At 53.2% G+C, this 22,710-nt stretch overlaps 1 protein-coding gene across 1 annotated transcript in view; it reads left to right on the top strand.

Moving 5' to 3' along the window:
• Window positions 1-652: 652 nt before the first annotated feature.
• The window catches only part of WNT3 (Wnt family member 3), a 46,964-nt gene continuing 24,906 nt past the window's right edge, over window positions 653-22,710 (top strand). The window contains exon 1 of the mRNA XM_059997649.1: window positions 653-732. Coding sequence (XP_059853632.1) covers window positions 653-732 — 80 coding nt within the window. The remainder of the gene's footprint in view (window positions 733-22,710) is intronic.

The raw sequence follows: 22,710 nt of genomic DNA, 5'->3' as shown, positions 1-22,710 counted from the left end.
GGCCGGCCCGCTCGCGGGCTCGGGAGGCTGTGAGGGGTTGCATTTTCCAACCCCCTCCGAGACCCTCGGATCCTGTCCTGCCCGAGCGAAGCTTCTGGAAACATCCCTGTGCTTTCTACTCTCGATTCCTCATAGGCCCAAGTCCCAAGAGGTCACGGTCTCCCGAGAGAAAAGGAGCCACCCATCAATACCCACGCCAACCTGGCACCACGTGAACGCCCCAGTCACAGCCCCGGCTCCCTAAACCTGGCTGGCGGGGGGCCGCGGCGGTCCCGCGCCAGCAGAGGGTCCAACGTGCCGTGTCCCCCCAAGTTCCCACTGTGTCCGGGGTGCGGGCTTTGCCCAAGTTTGCTGGGCGATGCCCTTCCCGGAGCCCGACTCGTGGGCCGGGCGGGAGGGGCGCGTGATTGACAGGCTGAACTACAGACTCATCTCTTACCTTAGGCCGCGGGCGCTGATTGGCTGCTCGCTGACATCCTCAAACCCGGCTGCTCCGCGCTGGGCTCGGGAGGGGGGCAGCTGCGGGTGGAGGTGCGCTTCTGACAAGCCCGAAAGTCATTTCCAATCTCAAGTGGACTTTGTTCCAACTATTGGGGGCGTCGCTCCCCCTCTTCATGGTCGCGGGCAAACTTCCTCCTCGGCGCCGCTTCTAATGGAGCCCCACCTGCTCGGGCTGCTCCTCGGCCTCCTGCTCTGTGGCACCAGGGTCCTCGCCGGCTACCCAATTTGGTGGTAAGACTCGCCTCTTATCTGCCCGCGGCCAGATTTCTCCGCGGAGCCCCAGGGAGGTGGGGGGCGCTAGCTGGGGGTGGGCTGCGGCAGGGCTGGGGCTCCTTTCTTCTTACCTCCCTCCAGCACCCCGACTCGCCCACCTCCCTGGATTTTCTGCTGGTGTCGCCTTCAGAATCCAACTCCTGGTTTCTCTGATAATCACCATTTTCCCTGCTACTCGCTGCAGAGGCTGGAGGACTTTCCCCGTCTCAGAATGTCTCTTATTCTTAGATCCTAACCCTCCACCCGTCCCAGTCTGGGGGCCCCGAAGACCCTCCATTTGCTTGCAGTTGGCTTTCTGGAAATCCAGCGATGTCCCTGGGGCCCAGCCACTCCTCTTCTCCATTTTGGGGTCTTCATGGGCAAAATCATCCTGTTCCTTCATTGCCACCCTCACCTCCTCCGGCGCCTCCCTCAGGAGATTTCCCCACAATAACCCCCCTGTGCCTTCAGATTTTAGACCCCAGTCGCTTCAGGGATCCCCCAGGGCAGGGGGGTGGGGGGTGGATTTCATCAGATTCTCCCCACTCTGCTCTAGATGAATCTGGAGCCTCAGAAGTGAATATGGTATTTGCTGATCCGAGATGCCATTGAATTCAGATTTAATTCATTTCTTGCTTGTCCATCCTGGCAAAAGCGGGGCTTCTTGAAAATGTAGTTGTTTGGGAGGGGGTGGGTTTGTTCTTTGACCAAAAACCCAATTCTCCATGTCAAATTCGTTCCTTTTGGAAAAACCCGAGGACCGAGGAGAAAGGGAGAGAGGGAGAGGAGGATCCCGGTCCCCGAGAAATGTGGATACAAAAGACATTTTTAGTAAATAAGGCTGGGAAACCAGGCGCGGTGTTTTGGCGGGGGCCGGGTGGGGGCTGTGCGTGTGTGGGGGAACTGGCCGTGGAGTAAACAGCCCTTTGGGAGCCCCAGTTACAGGGAGTCCCCTTGTTTTCCAAGCGGCCTCATCGACACCCAGCAGGTCCCAGAGGCCAGAGGGGAAAGACACACTGAAACCAGTTCTCTAAATTACACCCCGCCTCTCCTCAGTCTCCAGCCCCCTGCATTCCGGAAAACTTTAATTAAAGAATCTTCCCCTCCTGGATGTAGGAGAGGCTCGGCCAGGGGGTGGGGGGGTGTGGAAGGTGAGGAGGAAGAATTTGGGATCTGTGAGTTAGCAGAGGGACTGTGGCCCTGGAATGAAAGTCAGAGAGGAGTGCCACCTGCGTGTCCCCCTTTCCCTTAACCACCCTTTGCCCAGCTTGGGATAGGGGCAGCAGAGCAAGGAGATTTGGGGCCACACCCCGAGTCTGCCTGCAGCTGTTTGGGGGTGGCAGCATTTGTGTCTGGGTGTTTGGGGGGGTCAGGATGGGAATAAGAGCAGGGTATGGCCAAGGGTCTCCATTTAGAGGGTACTGAGAGTTGCTCCCAGGACAGACATCCAAGGGGAGGTCTTTCTTCTGCCCAGCCCTTCCTTCCCCGTGGCGATGGGCTGGCCTGAGGCCTCCTGTACATAAAGAAGTCCCCAGGGTGGCCGGGGCAGCCAGGGATGCCAGGTTGGGGACTTTGCCAGTTGCGAGGAAGGCTGCTGCAGAAACCAATCCTGCCCCCTGGCCCTTCCCGACCCTCTTGCCATCCCCTGCCCAAGGCCATGCTGTTCTCTTCTTTCACAGGGACCTTGGGGGTGGGCGGGGAGGGTGGGAAGAGAGGGCTTGGAGCCCCATAGGCTGCAGGAAGCAAGGGGGGAAGACCAGCTTCCCCTATCCTATGAACTGGACAAGAGCACTTCCGGGGTCAATGCTGGTGGTTGGGGGGTCTGCTGTGTAATGGTGTATTGGGGAGCATCCCGATAGGGACCACCCAATAGGAAGATGTTGGAAAAACCTGGAAAGCCAGGACATTGGCCCTAACATAATGCTGGACACATGGCTTGTTTGGGGTTGGCGGGGACAGGGATGCTGCTTTGTCTGAGCAGTGTGTGTGTGTGTGTGTGTGTGTGTGTGTGTGTGTGTGTAGGTCTCTGACCCTAAGGAGTGTCATCTGTACACTAGTGTGCCTCTGTGTGAAGGAGTGTCTGTACCTGCAACTGGATGACTGTGGACGTGAACTTGTGTGAGACGTGCCTGAGGGTCCCATGGCCCGTGACAGGGTGTACTGTGTGTCTGCACACGAGTGTCAGCAAGTGGTTGATTCTATGTGAGCGTGTGTGTATGAGACAGAGAAAGTCTACAAGTATCTATGCCCATGTAAAGGTCAGCACCTGTGTCTGCTTATGACACCACATGACTATGTTCATGACCAGGCATGTGAGCGGGGTGTGTGTGTGTGCGTGCGTCTGCACGCGCGCACGTCTGCATGCGTGCACGTGTCTTCATGGTTGTATGAGGGGAGAGCTCCACAGATGTCTCTGTGCATGGATATCAGTGCTCATGGCCATGAGCTGATTGTGAGTACGAGTGTGGCGAGGGCTATGTCTGAGTTTGCCTGTGACCCTGTCCTCAAGTGCTAGTGACCATGGCTGGGCCCATGGCTATGGATAGGTTCGCAGACATATGACCTGTAAGTGTGAACGACATCCCAAACTTGGGTGCTTGGTGGGCGTCCATGGTCCTGGAGGGACAGTCCAGCAGACACAGACAAGGGTCTAATGAGGAAGCTGCAAGGGCCACAGTGACCTGGGATCCAGGGCTGGGCAGCATGGAGAAGGGGGACGGCGCAGAGCCTTCTTTGGCACAAGCTCATCCTGTCTGTCTGAGGACTGTGGTCACCAGCCCTCCCCTCTTACACCGTTTGTCTTTGGGCTTGGAGCTAGGGTGGTGGGTGTCATGTTCTCAGGGCCGGGGCAGGGGGCCAGGGCTGGGACAGTGACAGTAGAGTAGAGGGGCCTCAGATTCCTATTCCTGCTCTGCCCCCAGGGCAGCCAGATACCAGTTCTTTAGCCCATCACGGCCTGCGCTCTTTGGCCCTCCCAGCTAACACATTCCCTAGGAGAGACTTTAGGGGGAAATAGTTCAGCTGGGATTTCTGCCCCCATCACCCCTCAAGGAGGGCACCCCCATCCCAAGCGTTCTGTGCTGCTCAGGCCCCAGCCCTGAGAGAAGGTAGACCAGAAGCCTGAGCTACAAGGGGCCTCAGACAGAGGCTCATGGAAGGAAGAGACACGTTCCAGGGCCTCGCAGCCAGGTAGTGGCGGAGCTGGGACAGGAAGCAGTGGCAGCAGCACTGATTTCTATAATTCTTCTTGTCAGTCCCAGTTAGCGCCTGGTAGAGGAACTTGTCTTTCTTTTCCTTCCTGGGGGAAAAATGAACGATCTTATTAGGGCCCAGCCTAGTGCCTGCTGCATTCCGGAGGCAGAGGCCCTGATGGAAGGGGCCTGTGCTGGGGGTCGGGAGCCCCCCTCTGTGGGACACATCCCTCTGGGTCTCTGTTTCCTTACTCAGGAATCACCAGCCTGCCCCTGCTTCACAGCTTGGGTGAAAGTGCTCCGCAGAAGTCAAGGGCAGTGAGCTGGGCAATAACAGCTGAGTTCTCTCTCCACCATCCTGGGAGCCATTTCCCCACTCGAGCACTTGCCCTAAGCCCTGCCTCAGTTTCCCCATCTGTCCGATGTCCCGCTGCCTCCCCCACCCACTCCCACCTCCACCCGCCTTTCAGAGGCTTGTGAACATGTTCAGTCAAACCCCGTGGGGGTCAGTGGGCTGGGCCCAGGGAGGCACCTGGAGACTGCGGGGGAGGAAGGCCCCAGGCCAGGTGTTAACACTTGTAACAGGCAGGAATTACAGCTGGCTGGGGCTGGGGCTGGCGAGGAGCTGAGCTGGCTGGAGGCTGTTGATCCCACAGACAGACAGACAGACAGATGGGCAGATACCAGATCGGATGGCCAGGCTTTAACCGGGTGGTCTCTCCCTTCCAGGGCAGGCCTTACCCTGGGGGGATGTGGTGGGGAAATTAATCCAGGTCTCTTGGAAGTGAGTTAACAGCCCTCCTGCCCACCCCACCCCCATTGTGGGCGGGGCTTGCTGTCCAAAGGGAGCAAAATTGGTTACTGATCTGTTTGTCTTCTGATGGGACCACATTTTCCCTAAAAAACAAAAACAAAAACAAACCAAACAAACAAACAACGACAAAACGCAGGTCAAATGTTACTCTAATACCAGGAGCCTGGAGCTGAGTTATGTTCTTGGAAGAACCTGCTTTAATATGTGGGGGGGGAAGGTATGGGGGGGTGGGAAGGGGTAGCAGTCGGGGAAAATTCTCCCAGAATCTCAGAGCATTTTATCAACAGCTCTGTGACCATGAGGTGAGGGATGGGTAGTATCTGGGCTCTGAGCATCTCCCTCACCCCAGGTATCCTGAGGGCCCCTGGTCTGGGGAGGGCCTGGGACAGCTGCCTGGTGGAAAGAACTTTTGCAGGGAGGTCAAAAGAGGCAGGAGCTGGACTGCAGTGCCAAGTCCTTTAGTGGGCACGCTCCCCTCCCTTCCTGCAGCTTTCCCAGTGGCAAACCCGGCCAGGCCCTGCCAGCACCCACACCCTGTGGCATCTGGGTGCTTGCTCAATCCCTGGTGCAGGTGGAGAAACTGAGGCAGACAGAGAGGGCCCTAGGTAGAAATCCCCAAAGAATAGATGCAGCCAAGCAGGTATCTCCCACCCTTCCCACTACAGAACCTAATGCTAACAAACCTGAATGGTACTCAGGCAGATGTAGGATGGAGAAGGTGTTATGGACACCAAGCGGGCGAAGGGAGCTATGAGCTTGGGGTTTTCCCTAGACTTTGAATAGCTCTCTCCTGGGTCTGGGCAGGAGACAAGGAGCTTGGGGTTGGGGCAGGAGAGGTGACTCTTCTCAGAGGATGTAGCTATCGGACCCTTCCAGGGAGCGTGGGAAAAACCAAGACCTTTCTGGCTTCAGAATGTGGTCAGCCCAGGGGTTGAGGAGGACCTGGTCTTCTAGCCTTTTGTGCCCACCCTGCCATGAGCCACAGAATCCTTCTAAAGCCACCAAGGGGGGAAAGGACATTCTCTACTCCCTGTCCCTAGTTGGGGGAGGAGGTTAGCCTGACCCCTCCCTCACAGGTTAGTGCCATCCTGATGCTACAGCTACACGTTCATGTTACTTGGGTGCCAGGAAGCGGGTAGAGCTTGAATGGAGGGACCTGTGTCTGTGTGTGGAGTTTACCAGTGACTGGCTGTGTGACCCAGGAAGAGTCCCTTTCCTCTTCTGTGCTTTAAGCCCTGTCCTCCCTCTGGGCTTCATTTTTCTTGAGCAGCCTGAGGGATGCCTTCTGCCTCTGGGAGTCTACAGGGCTATGACAGGGAGCTGATTCACGGCCGTGAAGCAGGGAGCTCCAGGTGGCCTCAGTGCCACTACCCCCGGGAGCCTATCTCCCCCAACCCTCCCTCGCCATTCAGACAGTCAGAGCCTGCCTTAAGCAGCCCAGCCCTTTCGTTCTGCAGCCCCATCTGACCTACATCCCAAAGCTGGCTGCCCCACTACTGCCAAGCCTGCCTGCTTGCACCCCCAAACCTCATTTTCCCCAAACACTCACGTTCCTCTGGAGCCAGGCTGCCTACATTCGCGTTCACACACTGGGTAACCTAGGGCAAGTTCACCTCTCCGAGCCTCAGTTTCCCCATCTGTAAAATGAGAACAGTGACTGTTTCTACCTCACAGGGCTGTTGTGAAGATTAAATGAGTGAGTACATGTAAAGCTCCCTAAATAATGCCCGGCATACCGGAAGTACTATATACATATTATTTTCACCCCCTGTGCGCAAGCTATTTTGACTCCTTTAAGTCCTGGATCTAAACTTTCCTCTTCCAAGAAGTCCTCCCAGGTTGGCCCCACGTGGCTCTGTTTTCTCCTTATCCTCAGAGCCAGCTCGCCCTGTTATACTTGGTACTGGTAACCATGAGCCTGTGGCTTTATGCTTAACCTGAGGAAGTTAGGCTGGGCTAACCTAAGCTCAGCTGTTTGCCTGCCCAGGAAAGGGGTGGGTAGAGAGGGCACTGTCGTCTCCCCTAACCCTCCTCCCATCCTACAGTTTGCTGGACTCTTGCAGCCACTGCCATTTCCAGCTGAGCCACCTTGGGCTAGGCCAGGGAGGGGTAGGGGAGGCAGGTTCACGGCAGGGGGGTTGGGAGGGGGGGAGTGGCACTGGGGCCGCCTGGAGCAGCCCGAGCAGAAGTTACTCCTCCAGGAGCTGAGAGATGATTCAGAAGGTGATTTATAGACGGAAGGCAGAAAGCTTGGCTCCTGGCAGAGGCCTGCTGCTTAATTACATTCTTTGGGGGGTGGAGGTATGAGTGGGGCAGCAGCAGGGGAACACCTTCTACCCCCTCCCCCTCCAGATCTTGTCCCTGTAGCTGCCCCAACTCCAAGCAGGGTCCCTTGGTCTCATGCTGCTAGAGAGGGAATTCTCTGTTCTCAATGAGAGACTAGGCCGGGGGGCAGGAAGAGCTTCTGGGGGTCAAGGGGGTGGAGAAAAAGGGAAGAGGCCGGAGTCCCAGCTCCTGGGACTCCTGCAGGGGAGTCTGGGATGCAGAGGGGGCTGGAGATCACTTGGTCTCCTCCCTGCTCCTGGGCAGGTGAATAGCTAACCCACCTGGGCAGAGGGTTTCTAGAATCTTCCTGAGGGTGCAACCCCATACTTTCCCCCCAGTGGCCTATCCTACAGCTGCTTCAGGGTTCTTCCTTCAAGTTGGCTTCATTTCTGTTGCTTGGTTCTCAGTGGGCTGGGGGCTGGGGATCTGGCTCTGTGCTCAGAGACTGAAACCCAGTTCTTCGGCGTTAGGCAACCTGTGGTACGTGGCACAGTGGCCGCCTTAGATCCAGAAGGTTCTCCAGGCAGGGTCAGCCTTGCATCGGAGGGAGAGAAACTTTCTTATCCTCACATTAAACTAATGTCTCAGGGAGTTGCCACAATTCAACTGCTAAAGCTAAAATCACTTCTGTGCCGCTAACAAGCAGTCCCCGTTCTGTCGGTTACCGGCTGTGGTGATGTCTGGGTTCCCTCTATGAACACTGACCCGTGCGGCAACCAGCCTGACATCTCTCCACTGTTCCTCAGTTCCCATGCAGCCTCCATCACAGCTTTGAAACCCCCAAACTCCGCCTCTAGTTCTTGAGGCCAGCAAGGTGTGTGTCGGGGGCAGGGGGTAGGGAAGCCCAGGCCGATGGAGTCTGTTCAGCGTGCACAGCCGGGAGGAGTTGGCAGGGGTCAGGATGGGGACACTAGACAGCTCTCTGGATCCCCCTGAGGCGAGCCTTCTCAAAATGGCCTCATTATGTGTGTGGAGTGAATTCCAGAAATGTCAGGCACACCCATACATCTAGGGGAAGTATGTTGGGAGACAAGAGGGGGCAGTGTGGGGCGGTGGGAGGTTTCTGGGCAGGGAGTTAGGAAACCTGAGACCCGGCTCTGCCACTGGTTGCAGTGTGACATTAGGCAAGTCCCTTCACTGTTCTTGACTCAGTAAATAGGGGAGTTGAACAAGCTGCTGGCCTTGGACTTCCAGCTATTCGGATTATCTGTGTCTGGTACGTGGGTGGGGGCGGTCACTTGAGAGCTGACCTCAGGGCAGTGTGGGGAGGACTGAGCCCAAAACTTTATACTCAAACAGCTGTGAGGTCATGGATGAGTCTCTAACCTCCCTGGGCCTCAGTTTTCTCATCTGCAAAATGGGCCATGATAAGGCTGTTAAGAGCTTCAGAGGAATACTCTTTACGAAAGCCCTTGAGAAACATGAAGTTCTTTCCAGAGAAGCTCTCTATCATTGCTGGTCCTACCAGAAAAGAGGAGTAAGAGCCAGCCCCTAGTCAAAGGGTGCTAAGGATGGACCTGGCAGGACCCTCTGAGTCCTTGAGCTTGAGATTTGGTATTTCCAGCAGAGGAGGAAGGAATGGGAGCCGGACAGGGGAGTTCTCAGCTCCTTCCTGAGGGGGTCTTGAGGTTCAGTGGGGAACACCAAGGGGAGAGAGCAGAGGTCGGAGGTCAAGTGGCCACAGGGCATGCCCAGGTTCACCCGAACTAGTGCAGAGATCACAGGCCTGACCTGGGCTTAGCCAGGTGTAGGATTTCTAAGCAGGGACACAGTGGTGGGAGATGGGAGTAGAGGTTAGGAGGAGGAAGGGGAAAGGGCCAGGAGCTGGAAGGGGCTCTTCTGAGGTCTGTGGCCGTCAGGAAATCCAATCACCTGGATGGGCACCAGCAAACTGGGAAACCATTCACTCAAGCTAGGCTGGAAAAACAGGAAGGACCGTGTGTGTGTGTGTGTGTGTGTGTGTGTGTGTGTGTGTCTCCCTCCCTCCCTCCCTCCCTCCCTCCCTCCCTCCCTCCCTCCCTCTCTCTCTCTCTCTCTCTCTCTCTCTCTCTCTCTCTCTCTCTCTCTCTCTCTCTCTCTCTCTCTCTCTCTCTCTCTCTCTCTCTCTCTCTCTCTCTCTCTCTCTCTCTCTCTCGGTGGTGAGGGGGATGGGAGCAACAGGACCAAACACCCTGCCCCTGGGCACAGAGTCCCACTTATCTGCCAGAGCCAGCTGGGCCAGCGAGGAAAACCGAGGAAAACCAATCTCTCCTCGCAGGGCCCATTGGGAATGCAAATAGGGGCTGCGGCAGCGGGAGTGAGCCAGCCTCCTGCATCCTGTCCGGCTCACCACGTATCTCCCTAACCTGGCTTTCTGAGGCTGTCTCTCCCCTGCTCTAAAACCTCCCATGGTTCCCCACTCCTTGTCTGGCACCGAGGCTCCCTAGGCTTGGCCTCCACCCATATCAGCTGTACCTTTCTTAATCCCCCACGAGCCTCCCAACATCCCTCTGCGCCTGTTCATGGAAATACTTCGCCACCTCTCTCCCCTCCCCACACACAACTGCTGAAATTCCATTTTGCTTTCCAGACCCAGACCAAAATCCTCTTCCTTTGGGAAGCCCTCCTAGATTCCCGAACCATTGCCCTGCAAGCAGGGAATATGTCATCACTCCCTTCCCTCCCCACCTCCCCCCAGCCATGCCATGTATTCCCACCACCTTCTCCCATGGGCTGTGGGCGTCTTCTGCTCCTCTACCAGACTACAGATACCTTTTAGCCGCCTCGTGCTCTCCTCCCCCAGTGCCGAGCATATGGTGGGGGTCAGTAAACAAAAAGACAGCTCTGTGCTGCATGTAAAGGCAAGCGGGCAGAAGAGGTTCTGAAGAGAGCCAGCTGCACACGGTGAATCACGACAGTGCCGTGAGCGGACTGGAGGAGCAGAATGAATTAAAACCTCGTCCCTGGGTGTGACCCGGGGTTCAGGGCTCCGAGCACAGTGCTTCTGCTGACTTTGAAAGGCAGCTGAAACTGATTCCCATTGCTCAGCTCAGGCCCCACGTGGCTAACAGCCCCTAGGTTCAGAGGGTACCCAAGAGGATGGGACCCTGATCTGAGTAGGCTGCCGTCCCAGAAGCTGAGGTGCACCTTGTCTCCGTGGGCTCAGTTCCCCTGGGGTTATTTTTTCCATCCCAGCTCCATTTGCAAATGTTTCCTATCCGTGCCATATTTCTCCCTCACAGCTCACACAATGCTTAGGTGTCTGAGTCTTTAGCTTAAAAATCCCATTCGGTGGGACTTGTTTCCCTATCCAGGCATGGGTCAGTATGTTTGTTAATGGTGTGTATGTGCCGGTCCCTATACACCCATCATGATTTAGAACGAAACCCTGCCCATTTTACAGATGAGGACTCAGGTCACAAAGCCTGTGCTCTGAACCCAGGCTCTGTTGGGCCCAAAGCTTTTTCCTTCCACCACCATTCAGACTCAAAAGTGGATTTCTTGGGAATTGCCTGGCAGTCCAGTGGTTAGGATTCCACGCTTCCACTGCAGGGGACCCGGATTCGAGCCCTGGTTGGGGAATTAAGATCCTGCAATCCGGCATGGCCAAAAAAAAAAAAAAAAAAAAAAAGTGGACTTCTTACATGCGGCAGGAATTTACTTATTCATATTCTATGTTGGTCCTCAAAGGATGGCTTTGAGTCAAGATTACATTTGACCTTCAACTTGAAAGCTGCTGCTTTGTGTTTGTTGATACTATTTCTGAACCTCTGGGAGGTCTCTTATTTGGGGACATGTGCAAGTCACTGGCAAGCTTTCCACATCTACGAAACTGGCAGTAGTGGCCCTGTGACTGTTTTGTTGCCTGGGTGGGAGTGGAGGGAGGGTGGCCTTGGGCAAGTCACTACTTCCCGGGCCTTCGTTTTCTCACCTGTGAAATAGGAAGACGGTAGAGTCATGACCTCTCACCCCTCACATTACTTCCGGCTGTAAGATTTCTCATTCTACTTAATCCCTTATGCTCCTTTGCATCCAGCCCCCATCACACATACCAGAAAACAATAGGACAGAATCCTCTTTCTTGCCCAAAACAATTCTTGTGTTAGTATCTCTGATATAGATGATTTTTTACTTGACCTTTATACTTCAATATTCACCTTGATCTCTCTCTGAGGAGCTAGGATGATTCCTCCTTGCAGTTAAAGTATGTTTCCCTTTCTGTCCTGACTGTGAGAAAACTAAGTCAAACGTGAGCTCAGTCCTTGCACCTGTATTGACCTTGACTTGGTGTATTTGTCATCTTCTTCACCTTAATCCTGATTTTCTATTTTCATTTTGTTATTCAATCCCATGTGTGTTTTTTTGGGTGTTTTTTTGCGGTATGCGGGCCTCTCACTGTTGTGGCCTCTCCCGTTGCGGAGCACAGGCTCCGGACACGCAGGCTCAGCGGCCATGGCTCACGGGCCCAGCCGCTCCGCGGCATGTGGGATCTTCCCGGACCGGGGCACGAACCCGTGTCCCCTGCATCGGCAGGCAGACTCTCAACCACTGTGCCACCAGGGAAGCCCCCAGTCCCATGTGTTTTGTGTTATAAATTCCTTGAGGGCAGGCACTGTCTCCACACCACTGTCTTCTCTGTGACTGGCAAGTACATAGTAGTTGCTCAATAAATATTTGTTGCCTTTGGAATTTGTTGCCTCAGGCACTTCAAATCCTTCTGGAAAGAGGCAAGGCATACATAAATTTAAAATATTGCTATATCAGAGAGCTGGCCCTCACTGGATTGTTTCGGGTTGCAGGAATTCTGATCAGTTTCTTTCTGTTTCTTTATCGTCAGAGTGTCCTCCAAGTCTACAGAAGCTTTTTCTTTGGGGAAGTCACCATCTTTTTTTTTCTCCATGATCTTCTTCATCCTAAACTTGAAGCTGATACACAATTTTCCTCTTGGAAAGCTCTCTTTTTTCTGGCCAATGATTGTGCTTTCCTCTTTCCCTGTCTCCCTTCACCCCTGGTTCCTCCCACCTTCCTTTGCCCTGGAAGGCAGCCAGTGCTATTGAGGCCATTCTGCAGGTGACGGGATGCCCTGGTAGCATCCACCCTGTCTCTCCAGCTGGGCTGCTCCCACCTCCCAACCCCCAGCCATCGTGAGAACTGCTGTCACTGTGGGCACAGGTGGGAAGGAAGAGGGAGGTCCTGCCAAACATCGCACACAGCCCTCGCTGCCAGCCAGGCCCTTCCCGTCAGCAAAACCCTAGCGGGGCACTGGCTTGACCTGGGAGGTGCTAAGCCCCCATCAGTGGGGGGAGCTTCAAGGAGGGACAGAGAATTGCTGGCAAAGGGGGGCCAGGCTGGCCTCACCCATCCGCCAGCAAGGTATCCTCTTAGCCTCTCACCTCCTCTCTGCTTCTGCACCTCTGGGACCACCCTCCTCAGCCCCTAGACTTCAGGAAGGAGAGTGCTGAACCACAGGCCGGGTGGTCCTCCATCCTAACTGAAGCTTCTGCAGGAGAGACTCTGCAGCCTTCCTCAGCTATCAGTAAGGAAGGAGTCTATGACCTTGGCACTGTCCTTGAAGCTAAAAGAGCCCCCATGAGATTGGCATCTTCATCCGCATTTAATCTGTGAGAAAATGGAGACTCTCAGAGCCCAAGCAAGGAGCTGGGAAGCAAGTGGGGAGGCAGGATTTAACGTCCAGCTGATAATTTATTGTGTATGGTGTGTGCTGAGGGAACACAGCACACACTTGAACTCATCCTCCCAACACCCTCGGGAGGCAGATACTCTTGCTATCCCCGTTCTACAGATGAGGAAACTGAGGTCCTGAGGAATCCACTCCATTGCCCAAGGCTCCACAGCTGGCAAACCCCAGAGCTCCAACCATGACACAAACTGCCTGGAGCCGAGCTCGCCAGGCTTCACAGCCTGTGACACCACATCTCAACAGTCAGGAAGTTCCTCCTTAGGTCTGACTGCAGTCTTTCCTGACTTAGTCCAAGCCCAGATTCTCTCATTTGGTCTCCTGGGGTCATGAGCTTCATAGTAGATTTTCAGCTGGACTCAAGGACCAGGATGCATTGCTCACTGAGTCTTCCTTTTTCCAGAACAATCCCTCCCAGATGACCCAGTCTCCGGCACACCTTTCACCATCTTGTTCTCCTTCTGATCTCTCTCCAGCTTCTCTACGTCCTTTTGCCAGTGCTGTGACTCATAGCACAGCTGTTAGAACAGGGCAAAGGGGTCCTGCCAGGCCCTTCAATTTAGACGGCTCCACTCTGGTGTCCTAAGGCTGCCCCCCTCCCCGCAGGGCAAGGAATCTGGGGCCCAAGGGGTCATACCCCCAACACCTCACCCGCAGCCATGCTCTGGGTCCTCAGAAGGATCTGCAAGGCACCCTGAAGAGCCTGGCTTCAGTGGCTGTGCGCCTACTTCTGGGCTGGGCGGACCTCTGCCTGGGGTTCATCCTATCAGGTCAGGCCATGCTGCTGGTGTGTGTGCCCCTAGGGGTGAGAGTGGTAAAGGAGAGGCCGTTTGCAGGGCCTGTGAACGGAGCCTGGCGGTTCAGTCGGGGTGACCAGTGTGGATGAAGCAGGGATGAGGGGGCTGCTGGCTGTGAGCTGGGGACTGGTTCTCTCCATGTCACTTTCTAGCTCAGAACGCCGTGGAGAACCTAGCCTTCCAGGTGGTGAATAAGACGACAGAATTTTTTTAGCTTATTATTGAAGAATACCTAAAGAAAAGTACATGAATTATAAGTGTACAGCTCATCGAGTTGGATAGAATATATATATATATTTTTTTTTTAATTGAAGTATAATTAATTTACAATGTTGTGTTCGTTTCAAGTATACCACAAAGTGATTCAGTTATACATATATATATTCTTTTCAGATTCTTTTCCATTATAGGTTATGAAAAGATATTGAGTATAATTCCCTGTGTTATACAGTAGGTCCCTGTTGTTTACCTATTTTATATATAGAAAAGATATTTTATTTAACAGTTTGTTAACCTGACATGAAATTTTTAAATATTGGGCGCCTGGTGGATGAGGCTTCCTTTAGTTCTCTCACCCCAGGTCCTGTAAGTGTTCCAGCCAGACCTGGGGACTTGGACAGGAAACGGGGTTCCCCGGGGTCTGACTAGCACAGAAGCTGGAAGAAGCCCTGCTTTCTCCATCTCTGCATCATCTTATCATCTTTCTCCATTTCTGCATCATCTTCCTACCTTAGTAGGCTGACTTCCTTCTACATCAACAACACTTCTACCTCCCTTGCAGTCTGTGGTCACCTCTTAGCTTCAAGTCCCTTTTGATAAACTGGGACCTTGTCTTACACAGTCTTGGCCTCAAAGGATTTTCCTTCATAGTTGGTCAGTTTTGTCTTCTTTCTTTATTTATCTGTTTAATAAAGACATATAATCCAGGCTGGATTATATTCATTTTTTCTCTTTCTGATTTTTTAAAAAAATTTACTTATTTATTCATTTTCTTTCTTTCTTTTTTTTTTTTTTTTTGTCTGTGTCAGGTCTTAGTTGCAGCATGTGGGATCTTCGCTGAGGCATGCGGGATCTTTCACTGCGGAGTGGGCTTCTCTCTAGTTGTGGCACGCGGGCTCCAGAGTGTGTGGGCTCTGTAGTTTGCGACACGTGGTCTCTCTAGTTGAGGCATGCGGGCTCAGTAGTTGTGGTGTGTGCGGGCTTAACTTCCCTGTGGCATGTAGGATCTTAGTTCCCTGGCCAGGGATTGAACCTGCGTCACCTGCATTGGAAGGTGGATTCTTTACCACTGGACCACCAGGGAAGTCCCAGTTTTGTCTTTTTTTTTTTTTTTTTAATTTATTTTGGCTGCATTGGGTCTTCGTTGCTGTGCACAGGCTTTTCTCTAGTTGTGGCGATCAGGGGCTACTCTTCATTGAGATACATGGGCTTCTCACTGTGGTGGCTTCCCTGTTGCAGAGCATGGGCTCTAGGCGTGTGGGCTTCAGTAGTTGTGGCACTTGGGCTCAGTAGTTGTGGCACATGGGCTTTGTTGCTCCGCAGCATGTGGGATCTTCCCAGACCAGGGCTCGAACCCGTGTCCCCTGCATTGTCAGGCAGATTCTTAACCACTGCACCACCAGGGAAGCTCCCAGTTTTGTCATTTTTAAATGGCCCAACAGAAGAGCATTCAACCAGCAGGTCTGACTGTGATGTTCCACCCTCTTTTTTAATTAAAATTTTTTCTTTACTTCTTTTTAAAAAAATTTTTATTGAAATATAGTTGAGGGCTTCCCTGGTGGCGCAGTGGTTGAGAGTCCGCCTGCCGATGCAGGGGACACAGGTTCGTGCCCCGGTCCGGGAAGATCCCACATGCTGTGGAGCGGCTGGGCCCGTGAGCCATGGCTGCTGAGCCTGCGCGTCCGGAGCCTGTGCTCCACAACAGGAGAGGCCACAACAGTGAGAGGCCCGCGTACCGCAAAAAAAAAAAAACAAAAAACAAAAAGACATATAGTTGATTTACAATGTTGTGTTAGTTTCAGGTGGTGCTCCACCCTCTTTAGCACGGCCTGTGAAACCCGGAATGATCTCGCCCCTTCCTGGCTCTCCACCCTAACTCACCTCCCACCACCACATCCTCACCCTATGACCTACTTTCACTGCACAGGCGAGAGCCTGGACGTTGGGTGACAGCAGTCCTGGGCTCTAGATCGTTCTGCCTTTAATATCTTGGTGACCTGAACCTGTCTGAGCCTCAGCTTTCTCTCTGTAAAGCGAGGAGTAAAGGATGAGGTAACACATGAGAGACTTAGTATAGTGTCTGGTGTCCACCCTTTGCCATCAATGTTGCTTTATCATTTGGGTTGTTCTTACACTACCTCCCATCTCCAGGCCTTTGCGTTTGCCCCACCTTCTTTGGAATGACTTCTGTGAACTCCCCTTCGTTCTTCAAAGCACAGTCCAGGCACCACCTTCTCTGTGCTTCCTTCTTTCACACCTGGCCCCAGCTCAGCCCCTTCCGGGTGTATCCGTTTCATTGATTAGACTGTGAGCGCCCCGCAGGCAGGACCGGGTCTCCATCACCTTTGCGCCCACATCACAAGGATAGCGCAGGGCACACATTGCATCTTCTATGACGGGTGGTAGGATGAAGGGACACCATTGAGAGTCACCTGCCAGTTGCAGGCTCAGTCTGCAGCCCCAGCTAGATTCCCATTGCCTCTGTGAGGCCCTCCTAGGAAGACCTGGGGCCCCTGTCACTAGTTACCTCTTCACGTGCATCTGGCTTGTCTTCCCAACTAGAGGGTCAGCCCCTTGAGGGCATGATTCTGCTCTGTATTTCTTCATATCCCAAGTGAGCCCCACACGTCATCCTGCATATTGCAGGAGCACAGCTGGTAATAGTATTGGTTGGTTGGCTAATGCTCCGGGCTCCTTCCCAGGCAAGCTTGAGTCCAGGCTCAGCTGGTTCCCACTCTCTGGGACAGTTTTCCCCTCACTCTGTGATTTCCCAGAGAGTCCAGCTCTGAGCTTCTAGCGTCTGTGCTGGAAGGCAGCATGGTGTTCCAGGAAGAGGAGTCAAACCGGCCTTGATGTGAATCTCAGAAGTGCTACTTAATAGCTCTGGAAATTTGGGTGGTTAAAAAAAAAAAGTGAACCTCAATTTGTTCATCTGTAAAATGGGAGCAAAGATTCCGATCTCAGGGCAGTTGTGAGGAAGAAATGAAATAGTACTCAGGAACTGAGTTAAAGATGAAGAAGTATTAAATGAATTAAGGATGTTCTGAAGTCATTCCAATGTATCAAGGGTCATAAGATATTCTATCCCAGACCAGGCTTCTTTGGAATAGGAAGATCTGAATTCCTTCCAACACAGGAAAGGCCATACTCAGGGAAAGCTGTACACTTCGTGGCTGTTGGAGTTTTTTTGGGGGGGTTCCTAGGACTGGTCTGTGTAGGTTTAATATGGCCCTAGTTAATAGCTAGACACTGGCCATTTCAGCCCTGCTAAGCACAGTGAGAAAGTTTGACTGGGGTACCAGGCGGCCTGGGTGGGATGCAGGCTGACCCAGGGATGGCAGTCACTGTACACTTCCACCCTTTGGGGGAGAAGAGCCTGCTGGACCATAGGAAGGAAGGTGAGGAAACCGAAGCACAGAGTGGCCACATAATGCTTTTTGTTCTTAAAAACATTTTTGATTGCAGACTGATACCAAATGTTTTTTTATGATGTGACGCTTGATGCACATGAGAGAGTGAGCATACCATAAATACAGGCTATAATAACAAGATAAAAACAACCTGGGCCTTACCACACCCCTGAAGAACCAGAATATGATCAAGGTCGTTGCATCTATCTGTGGGGTTCTCCCCGTCCCATCCCCGTATCTCCCTCCAGGCATGATCACATTCTGAATTTTGTATATTTATTCCATCACTTTATTATTTTTTTAATTTTTATTTATTTATTTAATTTTGGTTGCTTTGGGTCTTTGTTGCTGCATGTGGGCTTTCTTTAGTTGTGGCGAGCAGGGGCTACTCTTTGTTGTGGTGCACGGGCTTCTCACTGTGGTGGCTTCTCTTGTTGCGGAGCATGGGATTCAGTAGTTGTGGAGCGCAGGCATCAGTAGTTTTGGCACGTGGGCTCAGTAGTTGTGGTTTGCGGGCTCCAGAGCACAGGCTCTGTAATTGTGGCTCACGGGCTTAGTGGCTCCGCAGCACGTGGGATCTTCCCAGACCAGAGCTGGAACCCGTGTCGCCTGCATTGGCAGGCAGATTCTTAACCACTGCGCCACCAGGGAAGTCAGTATTCCATCACTTTAAAATAATAGTTATCCCAGCTAGGAATGCCTAGACAATATATATTTTTTGTTTATTTTATTTTATTAAATTTTTTTTTATTGAAGTATAGTTGATTTACAATGTTGTGTTAGTTTCAGGTGTACAGCAAAGCGATTCAGTTTTTTATATATGTGTGTGTGTGTGTGTGTGTGTGTGTGTGTGTGTGTGTGTGTATTGGGTTGGCCAAAAAGTTCGCTAGGGTTTTTATCATAAGATGTTTTTCTGTTCCATCTCCTGTCAGTGGGCGAGTGTCTTGAGGTGCACATGAGGGAGAGTAGCTCTCTGGGAGGGGTACCTACCCAGGAGTAGAAATTTGGGGCTGCAGGACGTGTGAAAGTTCTACTTTGCAAGCTGATGCTAAACTGTTTTCCAAAGAAGTTGTGCCCATCTGCACTCTCATGTTTGCTCTACATTTTCACTGACACTTGAACTCGAGTGAGTTCACTCTTGTCAGTCTGGCAGCTGTAGAATGTGGTCTGTGGTCTTCGTTGGCAGAGGTGGGACTGCTTTAAGGTCCCAGAGTTGGGAGAAGCAGAGGCAGGGCTGGGACCCTGGGGATCATGTCAACACATAAAAATGTGCATTTGGGGGAATTCCCCGGTGGTCCAGTGGTTAGGACTCTACTGCTTTCACTGCCAGGGCCCGGGTTCAATCTCTGATCAGGGAACTAAGATCCCACAAGCCGCACGGTGCAGCCAGAAAAGAAATGTGCATTTGGAAGAACATATGGCCACGGCTGGTGTGTCTGGTGGACATCCTCCCCGACCGCCGGCTCCTCACGTTTTCGGCCCAAGGGCCAGAGGGCGCCACTGGCCATTTGGTGGCAGGGGCAAAAGTAGCTAACAGAGCTCCAGCCTTCACTTCCCTGGCTCACCTCTTCCCGCCACCATCTTCCCCTTCATACGCTCACTGGGCGTGAACGCCCTGCCCAGTATTCAGAGATAAGGCCACTCTTCCCAGGAGTCCCCATCCCATCAGCCCCACCAGAGCCAGGGCACATTTTCCTCCTGGCCCCCTCTCTGCCCTTCTGTCCCAATGGGCCACCCTGCCTGAGTTACAGCAATAGCATCTCTCAGGTGCCAGTTTATGCTTTTTTTTTTTTTTTGCGGTACGCGGGCCTCTCACTGCTGTGGCCTCTGTGGCCTCTCCCATTGCGGAGCACAGGCTCCGGACGCGCAGGCTCAGCGGCCATGGCTCACGGGCCCAGCCGCTCCGCGGCATGTGGGATCCTCCCAGACCGGGGCACGAACCTGCGTCCCCTGCATCGGCAGACGGACTCTCAGCCACTGCGCCACCAGGGAAGCCCTATGCCATTGTTTTCTTTCGGCTGTGCTGTGCAACTTGCGGGATCTTAGTTCCAAGCGTGGAGTCCTAACTACTGGACTGCCAGGGCATTCCCTCAGGTGCCTTTTCAGGGAATACCAGCAGGTGACCTTCTTCCCCCAAGCCTTCATCCAAGCGCTGGGACTCCCTCCTGAAAGAAAAGCCATGAGCTCTTCAGTGCACATCAGAAACCAGATGCGGCTGCCATCACCTACTAGCATCTCTGTCCTCACTGTTTGGTCCTTATTCATCCTCCCTTCCTACCCTGGAGCAAAATGCTACTCCCTCCTCGGGCCTCCATTATAAAGATAAAGGGGTCTTAGGACCCCTTTCCCGACCAAAAAATTCTTTTCCATCACTCCTCCATCTGGCCATGACCTTCCTGGAATTTTTCAAAATTCCATTCAGAGCTGTCACCTTCCTGGGAATCTTCCCAGTCTAACTTCCACCCTCTCTCCCAGGTCTTCTGCACACCTTTCGGGTCAGAGCAGGAAGTTGCAAACTGTGTTTCTTACACCAGTCCCACGTAATCCTGCTGAGGAGGGCTTTTGGTGTCAAATAAGTTTGGGAGGTGCCACCTGCTACTTCCAGCCTCTAGGTGTTTGTGGTGCTCATTAGCATATTAGCATCTTGTATTAGCAACACAGAGAGGCCTGCAGGCATGATCCTTGTTTTCATTTGTTTAGTCTGTTTTCCAAAAATATTTACTCTCTCAAGTAACAACTTACTACCTGTTTGGAAAATGTGATCTAGGAGATTCTCCTGTCCCTTTTAGTGTCAGTTTGTCCTTGTGGTCTTATTCATCTCAGCAATTGGGCTATGATTCCTCTGACTTTTAAAAATCATTCTGTGTGAACTAGTTCAGTCCAGAGCACCCATCCCAGAGGGTCTTGAGTTGAATGAATGCATGAATGGATGAATGAAGCAATCAGCTAATCAACTGATCAATTTAGCTGAATCCCCTGTGAGGCTGGCAGAAACCAGGCCCAGCTGATCTTTGTACCCTGGGAACATGGGTCTCTCTGGCCAGTGTCAGACCCTTCCCACAGTATTTCTACAAAGCCTAACCCCATCACACCGGTAGAATGCATCTCTTGCATTAGGTCTCCTATCGTTTTCGTTTTAGGCATCTGTCTCCCTATGAATCTGGGAGCCTCTGCAGGGCAAGGACCATGTCACACTCACCTCTCTGTATTCCCATGAACGGGTACTCGGTCCCCACCTGCTGAGTAATGAAGCTCTCCACCGACCTCTTCCAGAGAGCCATAGAACACTGTGGTTAAGGCTGAAGGCTCTGGAGTCAGGCTGGATGCGCTCCAGACTACCTGGGTAACCTCCAGCAAACTACGTAATCTCTGCAGTTCAATTTCCCTCCCCCGGTGAGGGTGATGATAACAGTACCCTCCTCACAGGGTCGCTGGGAGGATTAAATGAGTTAATACGTGTAAAGCACATGAAATAGTACCTGGCATGGAGATGGCATTGGTCTGTGTTAGCACTTATAACAATAGCAACTACCATCTATTGTGCCAGGGATCGTGATAAGGGCTTTACCTACATCCTTTCCATGACTCCTCCCTCCAGTCTCTTTGAAGTAGGTGATGTTTACAATTTTCCACCTCATGCACTGGTGGTAGCAAAGGGACCAGGACTCAGGTCAGCCAGATCGGCCCGTAGTAGGCGGCGCTGCTCTCCACTCAGGGATTGGGCGTCTCCTCTACCTCTTTTCACCTATAATTAACCCTAATGAGAACCTGACTTGTCCTCTAGGCTTCCCAATAAGACGGAAATCCATCGCAGGGTTGGGGTTTACGTGTACGCATGCGCATAACAGAGCACGTTCGCGCGAGAACGAGAGAGGCCGCGGTTGTTGCCAGCACCTTCGTGGCTGACCCAGAAAGACCAAGATACTGAGGCAGGACTTTGAGACTACACAGCGCAGAGTCACCCGTGAGTCAGCAGTGCTGCCGAAAAGGCAGAGAGGTCCTGGAATTGCTTGGTATCACCGCCCCCAGCACCTCGCCGCGGGCCCCGGGTGAGCCTGGGAAATGTTCGCAGGCAGGACCCCTGTGGTGGCGTTGACCCAGTTTGGTTATCCTGGTGAAAGATGGAAAGATTCCTGAGGGTTATAAAGGGGCACCCGGATTTGCGGGGGAGGGGGCGCATCACCCCGACTTCTGAAATGAGCAACCTGGAGTCCCCTTCCGCACGTGGCCGCTGGGCTTCTCAGACCCCGGAGGCGGACTCCATTCTTCCCCAGCGGTCGCGGGGTTGACCGTCTTCCTCTTTCCGTGCTGGCCAGGGCTTTATTCTAGCACCTTCCCCGGTCTGGCCGCACAACAGAAGTGAGAAGTGGGGGCCTCGGGAGAGGGGCTGAAGCTGGTTATGCGAACCGGGAGATTTAAGATGCACATGCCAGAGGCTGTTTCTCTTGGAGCAGAGAAGGTTGGGGGACTTCATTTCAGGCAGGTGAGCGGCTGCTGCCTCAACACCTGAGCACAGGTCACGGGGCCCCAAATGGCGGCCGGAGGGCTGGCGGTGCGGTGAGCGGGGGAGATCTCCCACCAGCTGTCATGAGGCAAAGGCACCCCCGGATGGAAGCAGCCGGTGGATGTGGCAGAGGGAGTGAGAGAATGGGGTGCTGAGATCTTCCTGGCCTGGAAAGGAGGGAATTCCCAGGAATCCCTCTACTGACTGGGCTAGCAAAAGCTTGAGTCTGGTAAGGTGTCAGCTTTTAGATTTTTATCCTCTCCACATGGTGCAGTGTGTTTGTTCTGTGAACAAAGGAGAATCTGAATTCCCTGAAGGCTTGGAAGCACCCCCTTCCCCCAGTTGGCTGAGTTGCCCAGCACCTCAGCTCCTGGGGCCCCAAGTGAACTCCCCCATCGGGGCCATGGAGCCTCCTGGGGGCCTTTGTTTTGTTCCAGCTTCCCCCAGCGTTCCTTCCAGCTCTGAGGGACCCCTTTCCAGGGGGGCAGCCCTGTGTAGGGCCCGGGCCTCTTTCAGGTCCATAGGTGGTCCCCACTTCCCTGACTATGGGATCTAAACTCATCAGCTGGGACCTCAAGCCCTGGCCTCCTCCCTCTGTGCTCCTCGGGTTTCAGTGTTTTGAGTCACATCACTGTCTCAGAAGTGCCCTTCCTCTTCCTTTTCTCTCATAAAGATCTACCCCAGAGCACAGCCCTCTGAGGTCTTGTGGATTACCCGCACCCATCCCGCTCTGCATGTTCCTTCCATCTCCACCAGGACGGTCCGTGTGCTGGCTGGTCCGCTCTTCCTGTGCACGTGGCCTGCCCGTTCCGTTTTACCCTCCTCCAGGTCCAGGACGTGACACTGTCCCGTACCCAGTTCCGTACAGAGCACACAGTGGGTGCTGAACCAATGCGTTCTGCTTGAATGAACTGGTCATCACCAGTGGGTGGAACCTCCACAGTGGAGCAAAGTAGCAACAGTACAGGATTTGGGGTCAGACAGACAAGGGTCAAACCCCACCGCCACTTACTGGCTTAT

Source organism: Delphinus delphis, chromosome 19, assembly GCF_949987515.2.
Source record: "Delphinus delphis chromosome 19, mDelDel1.2, whole genome shotgun sequence".
NCBI lineage: Eukaryota > Metazoa > Chordata > Mammalia > Artiodactyla > Delphinidae > Delphinus > Delphinus delphis.
Note: the sequence above shows the minus strand (reverse complement) of the source record. Positions and strands in the feature narration are given on the sequence as shown.